General features: G+C 50.4%; 5 protein-coding genes across 5 annotated transcripts; 1 reads left to right on the forward strand and 4 right to left on the reverse strand.

Annotated features, from left to right (window-relative positions):
* Positions 1 to 224: 224 nt before the first annotated feature.
* ASPVEDRAFT_126012 (uncharacterized protein) lies at positions 225 to 4,443 on the reverse strand (the record flags this gene model as incomplete). The annotated part of the gene is made up of 2 exons (XM_040806321.1): positions 225 to 732; positions 782 to 4,443. 2 exons carry the CDS (start codon positions 4,441 to 4,443, stop codon positions 225 to 227), a joined length of 4,170 nt encoding a protein of 1,389 aa, XP_040663875.1.
* A 469-nt stretch (positions 4,444 to 4,912) lies between these two features.
* Positions 4,913 to 7,035, reverse strand: ASPVEDRAFT_59605 (lysophospholipase family protein). The gene is made up of 2 exons (XM_040815490.1): positions 6,253 to 7,035; positions 4,913 to 6,200 (listed from the first exon to the last, which is right to left on the reverse strand). Exons 1-2 carry the CDS (start codon positions 6,951 to 6,953, stop codon positions 5,009 to 5,011), a joined length of 1,893 nt encoding a protein of 630 aa, XP_040663876.1. The 5' UTR covers positions 6,954 to 7,035; the 3' UTR covers positions 4,913 to 5,008.
* A 1,015-nt stretch (positions 7,036 to 8,050) lies between these two features.
* On the reverse strand, positions 8,051 to 8,872 carry ASPVEDRAFT_49929 (uncharacterized protein; the record flags this gene model as incomplete). Its single annotated transcript, XM_040814239.1, has 1 exon — positions 8,051 to 8,872. The coding sequence occupies one exon, from the start codon at positions 8,870 to 8,872 to the stop codon at positions 8,051 to 8,053; it is 822 nt and encodes a 273-aa protein (XP_040663877.1).
* Positions 8,873 to 9,169: 297 nt separating this feature from the next.
* ASPVEDRAFT_147382 (Hsp70 family protein) lies at positions 9,170 to 11,909 on the reverse strand. The gene is made up of 11 exons (XM_040808119.1): positions 11,808 to 11,909; positions 11,624 to 11,749; positions 11,216 to 11,556; positions 11,070 to 11,168; positions 10,915 to 10,965; positions 10,787 to 10,859; positions 10,436 to 10,722; positions 10,259 to 10,365; positions 10,030 to 10,189; positions 9,838 to 9,970; positions 9,170 to 9,762 (listed from the first exon to the last, which is right to left on the reverse strand). Exons 2-11 carry the CDS (start codon positions 11,673 to 11,675, stop codon positions 9,545 to 9,547), a joined length of 1,521 nt encoding a protein of 506 aa, XP_040663878.1. The 5' UTR covers positions 11,676 to 11,749; positions 11,808 to 11,909; the 3' UTR covers positions 9,170 to 9,544.
* A 304-nt stretch (positions 11,910 to 12,213) lies between these two features.
* ASPVEDRAFT_37550 (uncharacterized protein) lies at positions 12,214 to 13,824 on the forward strand. Its single transcript, XM_040811509.1, has 2 exons — positions 12,214 to 12,911; positions 12,996 to 13,824. The coding sequence occupies exons 1-2, from the start codon at positions 12,332 to 12,334 to the stop codon at positions 13,616 to 13,618; spliced, it is 1,203 nt and encodes a 400-aa protein (XP_040663879.1). The 5' UTR covers positions 12,214 to 12,331; the 3' UTR covers positions 13,619 to 13,824.
* Positions 13,825 to 14,356: the final 532 nt, after the last annotated feature.

Raw genomic sequence — 14,356 nt, forward strand, 5'->3', positions numbered from 1 at the left:
GCCAGTGCCGTGGGTCAGCTACGTGACGAGTACATGGTGAGTCGCCCAGAGCAGATAGACAAGTCTATTGATGCACAAGTACTCGGATAGGGTATTCCTAAATAAGCATACTATCAAAACAAATCCATAACAGCGCCGGCAAAAGGGGTATGATATGAAAATATCCGTGAACAACCGTCCAATGCAGAAAAAAAATCGTCAAGAAACTAACATCCCAACGCCAATTACTCCACGAGAGGGCTTCCAACAGGAGGCTTGAAAGCAAGACTCTTTCGTCGCGCAGCTTCCAGTTTGGTTTTCAATTCACGTGATGGTCCCTCCTCTGCTTTATTTCTAGAAAAGAGTCCCTGCTGTGTTTGTTTTGGAGGGCAAGTCTGCTGCACAAGCTTTGACCGCTGAGACAGGAAGAAAGGCGTTGCAGGAGACATGCCAATGCTATCAAAATTGAATCCGAGTGAAGCAGCACTAGGAGTTCGTGGTGTCTGCCAGAATTTATAGTCTCCCCCTGTGTGACCAGGCTCTTCCGGTGTGGTACTCCTAGCACCATTTCCGAAGGCCGCAGAAGGTCTGCGGCTTGATGACCCAGCCATGCCCGACTTGATAAGTGTTCCGTTGATGTTGCTTAGTGCCCGAGGTTCCATACTCTTGCGCCGCTTTGCGCCACCTCGGGGAATGATTGAGCTGTCGACGGAATAAAGCGCTTCGTCGAGCCATTTGCTTTCTCGCTCGCAACTGCTTCAAGTTAGAGAAACCATTAATAGGAACAAAAGGGGAAACATACTCGAGAACCCAGCCAACACCCACGCACTTTACCAGTCCGGAAGCTTGTCTCACCTTTTCCAAGGTTCGAACACCGCCGTCTTTGAAGACGACGTGGGTGATGCCAACCTTGCCATTCAATGAGGGCGTACCCTCCTCTGGGGACAAGCTCATGCGGGGATTCCATGACCAGTTCCTGATGCACTTAGCACCCATCTGCTGGAGGAGCTCGATGAAAATGCCGCTGGCGTCCTCGCCTTCAGTCGTGTGGACGTCAACAAAAACAACAGCGCCGCGTAGGCAAAGCTCATAATCTGAAACTTGGTTGCGAGGTGTTTTAGTCGGACTAGCTGATCGGGAAGGCGTTCGGGCGCGATGCACCTGCTGTGCTTCGATTGAAGGTTCCCTTGACCGGGATCTCTGGACAGACTCCTCTTGAATCCGAGGCGATTTCCGTGGAGGGGACTCTGATACACGGTGCGCTTTTGGTGGAGGCAAAAAATTCCGAAGTCTGGGGGAGGACCGGACAGGAGAGTTTATCGAAAGAGAGCGTCCACGTTTTCGCATTATTTTCAAAGGAGATATCTGGCCCTCGGGCTTCAAGGGCACTTTCGACATTGTGTGGAATGTTTGCTGCGGGAGAGACGGGTTCTTGGCGGGCGTGGCAGGAACGAAGGACATCTCATCATTCTCTTTTTCCTCTTCTACTGATGGTTGCAGAGTAGGGTAGTTCACAGCTTTGGGTTGTTGTCCCTCCGCCTCATCACGAGGGCTATCCGAAAAGAGCTCAGGAGCCTCTGGGGCTTCATAATCTATTATTTCTGCCATGGGGCTCCTTGTACCGTGCTCAGTATTTGATTCAACAACCTCATCATCAACCGGATGCTCCGTGTCTTCGTGAATATCAAGTTCTTCATTAGTATCGACCACCGGGGATGTATGTGGTGCTGGTTGAGAACGGAGCTTAGCTGAGAAAGAGGGCGCGTTTGCGAAGATATCAGTCTTAGGTGCTTGAGGTGTAGTGCGCGAAAGATCACTAGGTCTTCCAAGTGAGAAAACACCTCTGCGGCGAGGACGGTCTGTCTCGGCTTTGGCAGGGCTGCTTGCTTTCCACTGACTGAATTGTTCGGCAAGTAAAGTAAAGCGTGGCCCCTTAGTGGGAAGCGATTTGTCCTGGAGCTCTTCTTCTTGGCTCTCCAGAGTGCTGGAGACGGAGGGGGTATTCGGCACGTCATTTTGGCTGTCCTCCGGAGTGTTGGGTCGCGGTGATCTACGTTCTGTATATTGGACAGATATTGATGTAGAATGGAGTTCCTCAACAAGCGGTAGAGTTGGCGCCCAGTGGTTTAAAAGGAAGCTCATAAACGGAGTGTGTTCAACTTCTTCGATTTCGTAGGGCTGAATTGGGTCGGCACTCATCGGATGCCTCGAGGGAGACGAGGTATTCTCACCAACAAGTGTCGGTTCATCGTGTTCCTCCACAGTGCGCGCAGATTGACTAACGTTTTCTGGAGCTTCATCATGGGATATAGAGTAGTTATCACGGTCATCCATATCATGGGTGGTATTGTCTGTTGGGGCGTCGCGATGAGGAGATCTCTCAGTAAAGACATCCTCAAGCCCATCGACAAAACTGCGTCGGTGCGCTGATTGGGTAGGCTCTTCACGGACTTCCATGTCAGAGTCGTCTTCTTGGGTGTCTGAGCGCCTGTCTGCGATGGAATCCTCCTGAACTCTAACTGATTTAGAGCTCGCCTTGAATGAATCTTGTGGGGTTGTGCTCTCTTCTTCATCCTGATCGAAGTCAAACGGCGCCTGCATATCCGTTTCTTCGAATTCGGCTTCAACCTCTTGAATCAGCTCCTCCATTTGCTGGTCCGCATGTTCGACGTCTTCAGCATGGTCGTGAGCTTCGAGTGCGGCAAGCTCATCATCAGAATCCTCATCTGCTTCCTTGTCGAATCCTCCAAAATAGTCGGACTGGGCCGGAACTTCTTTTTCTGAATGCCTACTCCTTCGAGTAACCGGGCTTCCGTCAGGCGTTAGCCTTGCACCATGCGCATCCTGGTGAGCATCGATGACAGTCCCCCCCTCAAAATTTTGTTCCCTGGATGGTGACTCGTCATACATGGAAACAGTTTCGTCGTCGGTATCCGCGTCTGCCTGTATTTGTGATTCCTTGGCCAATGAAGATGGCATAGGTGGTAATGAGCTTTTGAATGGAGTGCCAACTTTCTTTGCTGGGCTCAAAAGCATGCTAGACTTCAAAGGCGTGGAGGTGGAGGCCTGATGTGATGGCTGTTGAGACGAAAATGACGCACCGAATATTCCTTTCTTAGGAGACGTTTTCAAAGGCGAATTCTGAGTCAGGGTGGAGTTTGGCTGGGAAGCACCATTACCACTATGTCCAAACAAGCTTCCTGGACCGGGTGTCCCCAGCTTCGCCTTCTTCGGAGAGGTCCTAAGAGGGGATTTTTGCGTTGGAGTGGATTCTGGTCTAGCCAGTTTTGTGTTGTCGTTGAAAGTCAATCCTGCTCGCTTCGGTGTTTCCTTCAATGTGAAGTGAAACGGCGACGCAGGTGGCCGGCGCGCTGGACTGGACATGAATTGCGATTCGTTAAAGTCAAATGACTTCCTAGAAGGAACGGTGGGTTCACCATTCTCATCAACTGTTTTGGAAGCCTTGTTTGGAGACAAGTTGATCCGTCTCACGGGAGATCCTAGTCCAGTAATGCCCGATCCACGCTTCTGCGGTGAATGAACCACAAGCTTAATGGCGTCTTTCTCGCCATTCAATTCATCATCCTCGCCGTCGGAGCTCGCGTATGCTTTCGCTACCTGTGTGGCCTTCTTCGGCGACAGAGGCTTAGCACCGCCCTTCTTGGCTGGTCCAGGCTTACGACCCCTGGTTGATGGCGTGGAGGCTTTACGAACAGGCTTCGCACCAATACCGTCCACATCCTTCGCGACAATTGTCCCTCTCCTGCGTCTCGTAGTGGTGGGAGCAGGCACTTCACTGAATTCGCTCTCATCGGAATCCGACATTTCTTGAAATGTGACTTTCTTCTTCTTTGCCGGACCTCGCAACATAGCCGAGCCCGTCGCTATGAATATCTCTGTCGGTCCTTGCTGCGAGGACGATAAATCGTCGCTGTCCTGAAGACGCTCATTCCTCCGCGTATTTTCTCGCAGGAGGTCTTCACCAGCCGTCACCTTCACAGACGTACCCTTCGGCCGTCCCCTCCCTCTCGATGCCGGCTTCGTAGTAGTGGTGGTAGTTCCATCCTCTTTCGCTGTTGCCGCAGCCTTGGTCTTTGGCCGTCCAACTTTTTTCTTCGGCGCAGTAGACTGAGCAAGTTCGTCATCATCATTCTCACTCTCACTATCAGGAGCAGCCACTGCCTTCCTCCCTCTTCCTGACTTGGCGGAGCCGGTAGATTTCCCCTTTTCCGCTGTCTTTCCCCTGCTTTTACTATCAATAACCTCGATCTCATCCTCCGTTTCCTCCTCAGACTCTGAATTCGTATGTGATACCGCTATGCGCGCATTCCGCTTCCTCGTTTCAACAGCTTTTGTCGTTTTCGCATTTTGTTTTCCTGCCGTCTTTGTGGTTGTTGACCCCTTAGCTCTGCCACGCGTAGCGCGCTTCGGCGGCGACTGAGGGATGACCGCAGCTCGGGCCATGGTCGGGTTGAGTGAAATGCGGTCTTATATATGCAAGGAAGCCAATATAAAGTTCCAATTTGCGTGGTGTCAATTTCTGGTGGTCGCGGTTAGACTGTAGTTATTGTTGATTTAAGCTCCAAGTGCTCATCGTGGGGCGGTCGGGCGCGTGTCGGTGCGTCGAAAGAGATCAGGGCCCCAAGTACCGAAATACGTACTGGTCGCACGTAGTCCCGGAAATTATTAGAATATGAAGGAGCCGGTTAACGGCAAAATTATTCGTATTACTGAGTGTCGTCTGCTGTCGTTAACTTGCAGCAAGAATTATCGGGCCCGTCGGAGATCAGTCAATGCATGCGGTGTGTTGTCGCGGGTGGCTGGTTTAGGAAGTCACGTGGTTGTTGCCCATGACAACGCCCGGTTCGTCGCACGTGCGTTGTGCCGTTTTTGTGCAATCACTCAGTATGTATGCAATTTAGTCTACTAAAATCCGCGATATACTATTTATTTGTAACATCCAAAATTAATCGATTTCGAGTATCCAAGAATCCATATATGTACACAGAAAAGTATATATTGAAATCATCTAGACCATCGTGATAATCGCAACACTCGCAGCAAGTACGCTTGTCAAAACAGTAGGAAAAACGCCGGAAGCAGCGCTCTGCTTAATGATGGTACTGGGAGCATACTCGGCTGGAGTAGTGGTGTTGGTAGTGCCATCCCAGCAATACCTGTCGAAGCACTGTGTGCAAATATCGGGAATGTTCTCGTTGGTGCGGTCAAAAGAGCGGCTAAGGATCGCACAGCCGACGCAAGCAGACCAGTCGCTGTCTGTTGTGCTGTTACCCATGGTCACAACATCGTAGCCGTTCTGGATGGCGCTGTCCCTCTCATCGAGGCTGTAGGAGGGCGTGAAGGTCGTGAAGTTGGAAAGATAGCTGAACGGCTTGTTGGGAAGGTAGACGACAAGAGGGGCCGTGGTGTTTTTGCTGTCACATCCGAAGAAGGTTGGGCGTGAGTTCAACCCCAAGTTGACGAATGAGGTGGTATCCGGAACTGCAGGGAACTCAGTGCCGTTGCCCACACCACTCGAGTTCAAGCTACGCTCGTATGTGGCGACAAGCGCGGTGCCATTGGGCCAGCTATACTCTGTATCTGCCGAAGAATCAACAGCGAAGATGACATCGACGTGGCGCTTTGGCTGGATTAACGGGTGTAGAGGAATGTTCTGAAGATCCTCTCCGCCATCTACAACATCCAGATTTTCCTCGTGGGGATAGGCCGTATGTTCCGGTAACCAGCCGTAAAACGGGTTAGGCGAGTATACGGCAATGTCATTATTATCTTCACCGACGTTTCCAAGAACATCACCGATGACGTTCGTCAGAAAATCTGGGAGGCCGGTATCATTGAGTTGAAGGAAGAATTGGTTGAACAGACTCGAAGAAGTGCCCATCACAAATCCAGCGTTGTCAAACCCACGAACACAGGTTTCATTCGATGGGATGGAGCCGTTGACGAAAGTTGAGCCGACGTAATCCAAAGGTGCAAATCCAAAAACGGTAGGATCAAAACTACCAAATTCCCAGGGAGTGAATTCAAATACGGTGGCATTGCTGCTGATGACCAATTCACCAGGGAATCGGCCATCCGCGACCAAAATCGGCATCGGCATGTTGGCATCCTGGAACTCCTGGCCAAGGGCAATCGATGACCAGGTATAGCTGGGGCCGCCATCTGAAGCATTAACTAGTTGATAAGACAGCGCACGCCCCCTATAACACGTTAGCTAAACTCTTAGAAGAGCAAATGCCCAAGAAAACATACCAGTAGTCCGTGATTGATGTCTCAAAGCCAGCATCTCCCTTTGCCTGAATACTGTCATAGATGTCGTTGTAATAGCTCGCGGAATCCAAAATTTGGATGCTGCCCTCATCTGGGCCCTCGAAAATGGAATTCTGAAACTGCCATACACCTCCCTCCCCGGACGACTGCAGCGCCGAGATAGTAGTATAGTTGTTGACGAAAATCGACCCGACAAGCCAACCACCACCACTGAGACCAGCCAGGTATGTCGCCGATTGCAACAAGCCACCCAATTGGCCCTCGCTGGTCGAGTTATCTGTACGGCTGTCGAATGCTTTAATAGCCCCTGCGCCGTTCATCAAAGCACGATATCCTCCACCAGAGACTGCAATTCCGATATTGGGCAGATTTGAAGAGTTGCTCGAGATTCGATCAAGATACCCGACCGCATCAAAGTCTCCAACGCTAACATGGCCGAAGAAGTCTTTCAAAGCCGATTGGGTTTTGTCCCGGCGGGTTTTGAGCCATGACGTCTCGTTTGGCGATAGGTTCGTCGCAAGACGAATCTCGGGACGGTTGGAAGGGCAAGTAACATTGTCTGGCGTGTATCCGTCGGGAGCATTTGGGAGCGACCGGACTACGGGCGATACATCCTTGGTAACATCGGTAGGAATCGATGTCGCACCTATAAAGGGTTCAAACGCGATCAGTATCCAAGGCATAACATAACAAAAATAAAACTCGGAGAATTACCGGACAACAATCCTGCCAAAGCAAACACCGTCGCTGTGGACTTCATCTTGGTAGCTCACGAAATACCACCCACGCGCAGTGAGAACAGGATATGAATGGTGTCCGATGGCAATGACCGTGCGTCTGGGAAAGAAGGGTCTTTAGCCTCAAGGGCGAGGGATCAGCGAGATGGGACAACGAGGTTGTTCCGCCCCTAATTTAAGGGAAAGGGGATGATGGGTCTCCCAACGAGCGCCATGCTAACGAAACTTGGTAACCAAGAACGCCGAGGGATTGACGCAGCATAGCAAGGTGGGCCAACCCCATGAACTATGGATCACCATTGACGTCGATTCGATGGACGGACCATGATATCACAGCCTTCACAGGGCATGGGACCAGGGAGATCCGGCATTTCCGCAGTTGGCCCCAGCAAGCAGCGCGCCCAATTGTTGTGAAATCGGAACTTGTGGCTCGCGAAGTGGATGCTCGGCTGTGCTGTTCTGCAGAACTCTCCACTCCGAGTCATCCTTCGCAGCTGTCACGAATCGGCAGGCAGTATTTACAACACCGATTCCGAACATAGCTCGTCGCTGCGCTGGAATTGTGGCTTGGATTCTCATGCCCAAGGAACTCGGCTCACCATCGCACATGCACAAGCGGTCAACCAGGCTGCCAGATTATTATTTCCTCGAATCGTGGATGTCGCCGGCTGGACTTGTGGGTCGTAAGCCGGTGGAAATTGAGATTGGGAAATTTTTGTGCAGCCGATGAGGGAGGGCGAGGAAGAAACTCCGAGCTGTGGTTCACAGTACACAGTGCCTGACGCGGGCGGAGCGCGGAATACGGAATACGGAACATGAAGGAGACCATTAATGCTGATTTATGCTGGGCATAAGACCACAGTGGATAAATATCGGATCAGATGCAGGCTTCAACAAGACACAACTTCGATCAAGACAACAGGCTGACGTTGGCTGACAACCAGGCCAGCCAATTTCCATTTCCATCATGCATACGTGGCTGCGCTTTCAGCCCTGGAGGGCTGAGGAGAACACTGCCACGACATCGTAGGCACCAGTGCGTCTCACGCTTCAGTAACCTCCTCATACATCACATCCGTTCTCAATGTATACTTGGTGCCCCGGAAAACCGAATCCCCGCTATGCAGCAACTCGCTCTGCTGAAACACCAGAACTGATCCCGTTTTGGGAAATACTCGTGCATGTCTCTCTTTTTCCTCATACCGGGGCAAGAAGGACGTCGCACCGCCTAATAATCGCCCATTAAAATCCGTGTTCCCAGCACCTTCCAGGCCATCAGCATTGGCACGTTCCAACTCCTTGAGATCCTGTTCCCCGTCCCCGTTTAGGTAGAGATGGACCGTGAAGTATGATATCTCCTGGCGATCGGGAGTCCTGTAGTGGCCGTCCCAGTGCGGCCGAAAATATTCACCCCCGACGTACTTCAGGAAGCGCAGGCGCTCGTTGAACCGGGTGAGCTGGTATGTACGCCTTCGACCAGCCAGTCCCGTTATGAGCGGCGTCTTTTCAAGTCGGTCGATTCCTAATTCCTTCAAGAAAGGCATAAGCCGGCCCTTCAATTTCTCTGCAACTTCCGGGCTATCCAGGATGATTCGACCGCAGTTCCGCGATTCTGTGGATAATGCTTGGCGGCCGCCTCCAATGTTGATGAGACCCCGCCCCCAGGCCTTATTGGGTGAGCTTTCTTCCGCTAAGCGCAGAAGTTCTTTGCATTCTGCTTCGGTGAGTGCGTTGTCGATGACTGCCGCGAGGTACCTTTTGTACTCAGGGAGTGGTGGTTCTGTAGCTGCGAAGTCGATCACTCGGCAGATTGCGTTTGCGGGGGGCTGCGGAGGGAGAAAGTCGGTGCTGCGTTGGGGGTCCATGTTGGCTCAGGGTTGTTTTGTGAGATGTGAGTTTATGGGTACGAAGCTTGGGCTGGAGACTGCAGGTCAATTAGTTATGATATGTGGTAGATGAAGTGACATGAGGCTGTCCAGGCTACACGGCCCACTAGGCTAGTATGCAGACAGGCAGCACTGCGGCTGACGGGAGTGAGGAGGCTCAGCCCCAATTTCTCCTACAAATATAGACGAGATGAAAATCTATCCCCAATAAAGTCTTCAGGGACCATGGTCAGAACTAACAATGACAATTACTCTTTTCTTTTCTTCGGTTTGCGTCCGCGATTTGGCGATTTACTAGATTGATTGCAGCTCCTCAACGACTACTACCAGGCGAATTTCTGCGTCTCTGGCTGAGGCCATCCAACCATTCTGCCCGTCCAAATGAGATGATTGACTCGCAATCTATTTCTGCGCCCTTGCTAGTAATGTCATGAGATATAATATCCGAGTTGTGCAGAACGAGACGGGCCATGTACTATCGCAAACGAGTAGTGATTAAAGAAAATGAATGTAAGGAGCGACAATAATAGAAAACAATGATGCATCAGCCACAAAATAAATCCAACGACAGGACCAAGAAACCAAGGAAGATCAAAGATAGCAGCGGCAGGCTAATGGTCGATGGAACAACGTTGGAGGATCGCCGTAAGATCAATAGTTGATATGTATCTCCTTCTCCCCAACGCATACGCCAAGGATAGCAGCGGTGAATTTGATTCTTGAGGGATTGTTTATGAATTGCCAGTGAACTGTAGCCGTGAGAAGGAATACAGTTCCTCCTGCACCAGGAAGAGGTTGGCGTGGGACTGTCGAGTTCTGTAGAGAAATATTTTCCAAGTTGCAGCAAATACTATGAACCTCGCGGACGCCTGCCTCATAATCAACACGCTGCCATATAGAACCTTTGGTTCCAAACCACGTAAGACCAGGGGCAAATAACTCACTATCGTCTATCCTGTTTGGAGCTATGCCAGAATTGTTTTCGATCAATGGAATAGTCTTAACGGTGGTGCCGTGGCCGTCATAAAGAAGTAGGACGTCAAGCCATCCTTGGCCGGGTTCCTGGAACCTGTCGTTCTATCATGCAGTTAGTAACGTAAAGGTGAGCCAACTTGCCAGAAAGTAGATGTACGAACCGTTCGTATGACCCAGAAGGGCACCCGCGAGGCTTCTCCAGTGTTTCCATAACCAGGGGACACCACGGACACCACGCCGTAGTTTTTGAGAGACAGTCCGCTTCGCCGATGTGCTAATTCGAGGCCAAAGAGGGTTGCCCCGTGAGAGACGAGTTGATGCCTGAATATGAAATTTGTGTTAGGAAGGCCTCTCATTCGAAGCAGCACACGGGGTCCAGCGGCCACTTACTGGTACGGTTGCATCACAATCAACGAACGGCCTACCTCTTGCAGGTCCCATCTGAGCTTGTTTTGAAGACGCGGGCATTGTCCAAACCCTCCAACAAGAATGACTGTCTATAAAATACAGATCATCAGTTTCTTTGTGCCCATGTAAATCCCAGAGTCAACGGAGTCAAGAGCAGACCTTAATCCTGGGATCTTGACAGGCAGTATCCACAACACGCAATGAAATTCGACCGACTACTTTATCCACAGTTCTCTCCATAGTCGCAGCATCCAAGAGCTGTGGTCGTTTGGGGAGATGGAGAGTGCCAGATTGACGCCCCAAAAAATGAAACTTCAGGCGCTCAATCTGTCCCATTATTCCACGCAAAGTTGCCAAATCCCACATTCTTTCGGGTACCGCATTGAGTTCGTTTTCCAGCACGAGTACGAACTCACAATCGACCTGTGTTCCGCCGGCGTGGAGTCCTGCAAGCTCTATTAGTACTCGGCCGCCCTACGATGCGAGCTTAGACAAGAAAGGCGGCCCTACCGACGGTAGTACCCAAATTGGTAAAACTGCGAGCAACACCAGTGGCATCTGTAATTTCGAGTGTGGTCACGTCCTGATTCAGTGTTATCATGGGATGGATTAGATCGAGCAATTATCATGGCACTTACTGTCGTGCCCCCGCCGCAGTCCACGACGAGGAACGGAGTGCCAGGTTGTAGCTTGGTGAGAATTAGCCAGCAGAAAACAAGCATACCATAATAATGGAACGGACCAAGGGGCTTGGAGAAGAAATGAGAGAAAAGAAGCGCGTGTGCAAACGAACCTTGTCATCTGATATCCGGTGCTGAACAGCCACCGCTGCAGCTTCACCTTCAGACAAGAAATAAACGTTGTCTTGCGGCCTACCAGTATAACCAGCAGTCTGGATAGCGTTTAGCATTTGCGATTTTGCGACACCGGAATAGACACCGGGGATAGAGAACCAGTAACTGACAATCGGTCAAAGTCGGTCACGTTTCGTAGAAATAGCTTAATTTTGTTGAGCAAGACTCTCAGGAATTCTATAATGACAGTTTGACATGAATGTGGATCTGGGACACTTAGATACCCCGAGCCTTGTAACTCGCGTAAGACACGGCTCTGGTAGCCTGGGTGTCGATAGTTTGCATCTAGGAGAATTTTGGTCCAGGTGCAGGACCCTCCCTGTCCATTATCGATTGTCGACGGGATACCACCGGGGCCCGCAATGTCAAGCAGTCTGACATCTCTACACCAGGGATCTCTGGGGTCCCAAATGGCGTATGTGACACCTTCATCAAGAGAACTTATTCACCAAATGTGCAAAGAAGAAACAGAGGGGCAAGGCCGAGAACTTACGCGTAGTCGTGGTCCCATAATCAATCCCAACTAGAATCTTTTTGTTGGCCATTGTGAAATTTCGAAGTAGCTTGGTGAGATAGCCTGGTGGGATGCGGCCGCGGTGCAGTATATGGAGCAGTAGAACTGATGGGTTATGAGAGTCAGAAAAGTGCCAAAGGAATTTGGACAGAGAGGAGTCTACGATGGTAGAATATGATAAGCTACATGTTAATAAAGCAGATGTAGCCACTACCGAGGACCTTCTCCCTAGCCCATTTACAAACGCGAGCTTGCTCTGTGCGGGTGTGGTAAAAGGTTGGCAAACGGGAAGGAAAGAGAAGTTGTTGGGTCGTAAGGTGAAACGGGCCAGTGCAGGTTAACTTGTGCCAATCCTGAAATCAAAATCGATCTGTCTTCAGCCGAGATGCAGTGGGAACAAATTTGTTGGTCCGGATAGTCGCCTGCTTCGGTGCTGCGGGCTGGCGAGTTGGGGCGTCTTGTAAGTTGTAACAAAGAACTGAAAGAGACAGCAGCCGAAATCAAAGCAATAATCACCGCACTGCGCTCTGTCGCAGTCTGTTAATTCTTACTTTCTTTTCTTCTGCACCCTCTCCTTGATCTCACTCCTGCCGGCTTTCTTACCTTTGCACATCCGTGTCCTCAGTGGCTTCTCTTATCTTTGAACAATAGAATCCATACCCATATACATATATACGATCCAAAATCATGGTTCAGACTCGCTCTGACCTAAAGCGAAAGGCCATGGATACCTATTGCCCGCCCCAGCCTGTCGGGAATGAACCACCCTCAGTGGAGGAGATGAGAAAGGAAGCAAACCTTGAGAGAGAACACGGGTGCAGCTTCATCATACGGCATCCACAGTACAGCCATCTCATGCAAGGAATAAACGCACTCATTACTGATGGAGCAGCGGAATGGGGGTTTGACCTGAAAGACTTAGGGATGCTTTGTGGCATCACACGTATGATGGCTCTTGGCTGGACTCTTGAGTACCTGATCACGGACATCAGCGTACTGCCAGAGTATCAGATCCATCGTCTGATCACTCGCGCCGACGGCTTCTGCGCACAAATGGATTGGGCCAAACTTCGACCGTTACTACCTCCTGCTGCGGCTGCTCACTTCGGCGATCTCATGGGCGAGTTACTCATTCACTTAGCAATCCACGATCTCTTCTTTGAGAGACCATTCTGGTATTTGGATGGCAAAAGGGGGCCCGACGACTCAAACGAGGACCCTGAGTTTGGAAAGAAACTCCAGTACCTTTTCGAGCGCTTCTACAAAAGTAAGTATTTCTACAAAGCTCCAGGCAAAGTCCCCTCTCCCCCCATTATGTTTACTGACTCGCGTCATTCGACTGTGCTTATAGCCAACCCAAGACACGGAGTCCTATGGAAAATGCAGACCCAGCGGCTCGCCAACTCAGAAGCCTGCCACGGAGTCCACGACCTTGAATTCGGTCAGTACAATGCCCGGCGACACGAGGCAGCATTGCCCGGCTTCGTAGACAGCTTTCTAGCCAGCGAGCCGTTTTGCTGGTTGCTCAAGGACTCATACCCGGGCACCTCTATGCAAGCCGAGAAGAGGCGGACTGGGCTCATCAATGTCTTCCGGAAGGGTCTCGAAACCATGATCAAATGTGAAACCTGGACAAACGGCAAGCCTTTCCTTCGTGGAATTGATGAGCTGGGCGGAATATGGAGCGCGGATAGCTCGGAGAAGAAAATCATCCACTCATACGCCTGGAGGCCCCGACGCGATCTATACAACGGCCAGCGGATTCTCTTTGTTGCGCGGCCGGGTCTTATTTATGTTGATAGCCTGCATTGTTATAGGTTCCTGCCACACCTCGGAGTGACCGAAGTATGCGAGGCGGAGGTGATACCGGCATATATACCCGGAGATGATGAGAGCGACACTGCAGATGATGACGAAAAACATGGGAAGCGAGACGGTGGTGATGAGGAATACCGTGGAGAGAAGAATGTTTAGATACACACTGTGAGGTCTTCTTTCTTGCCTTAAGCTGGAAAAAAGGGGCAAATGGTAGGACCGCAGCTCCTTCTTTTATCTTTTTCCTGTTGTTTTGAATTTAATAGTTTGGCTTCAAAATAAGATGAAAACAACTGCCTTGTCTTTCTGTGCTAGTCAAGCTTGTTATTTCCCTTATATTATGCATGCAATTTTGTTATCCTACGATAGCCTCGCTCTAGTATTTAACTATTATGTGAAAGGCTGACTAAAACAAATTCTTAAAGAATAAAAGGGATGATTCTTTTCATAGTATACACATGGTGGAAGTGTCCGTGTGTTTACTTAAGACTGAGTATCACGATCTCTACTTTCGGCAGCGGGTCTAAATATCCTATATTTCCGCAGTCAGCAGTCCGCAGGCTGCCTTGAGCAGTGGTCCTTATCAGCTAGACAAGGAGTTGGCATGATTTGTGGATTGCAGACTGACGGTCTAGACTCTCTGAGATCTTGCAACGCTAGCGAGGCCTTCCCGGCGGAGAGCCAGAGGGAAGGGGTACTTTTGTCTTCTTTCTCGTACGTGTCATTCCAGATATACGGGTAGAATTAAGGTAACTACTCCTACTACTGCTGACAAAAGTATTATATTGCTCTCATGGCCGGAAACGGACGGTCCGGTCCCTGCGCACTTCGCTGCCGAACACTCGGAACAGCGCATCAATTTGAACTGGAGAAGATCATCTTTCCAAAAAAAACCTA

This window comes from Aspergillus versicolor (genome assembly GCF_001890125.1).
Source record: "Aspergillus versicolor CBS 583.65 unplaced genomic scaffold ASPVEscaffold_2, whole genome shotgun sequence".
NCBI classification, from domain to species: domain Eukaryota; kingdom Fungi; phylum Ascomycota; class Eurotiomycetes; order Eurotiales; family Aspergillaceae; genus Aspergillus; species Aspergillus versicolor.

Coding starts and splice junctions, on each gene's coding strand:
- ASPVEDRAFT_59605 (XM_040815490.1), bottom strand. CDS start 6,953: ATGCCTTGGATACTGATCGCGTTTGAACCCTTTATAGGTGCGACATCG. Junction 6,201..6,252: donor ACATCAATCACGGACTACTG/GTATGTTTTCTT, acceptor AACGTGTTATAG/GGGGCGTGCGCTGTCTTATC.
- ASPVEDRAFT_147382 (XM_040808119.1), bottom strand. CDS start 11,675: ATGGCCAACAAAAAGATTCTAGTTGGGATTGATTATGGGACCACGACT. Junction 11,169..11,215: donor TTACTGGTTCTCTATCCCCG/GTGTCTATTCCG, acceptor AACGCTATCCAG/ACTGCTGGTTATACTGGTAG. Junction 10,860..10,914: donor ACTGCGGCGGGGGCACGACA/GTAAGTGCCATG, acceptor ACACTGAATCAG/GACGTGACCACACTCGAAAT.
- ASPVEDRAFT_37550 (XM_040811509.1), top strand. CDS start 12,332: ATGGTTCAGACTCGCTCTGACCTAAAGCGAAAGGCCATGGATACCTAT. Junction 12,912..12,995: donor TTTCGAGCGCTTCTACAAAA/GTAAGTATTTCT, acceptor CTGTGCTTATAG/CCAACCCAAGACACGGAGTC.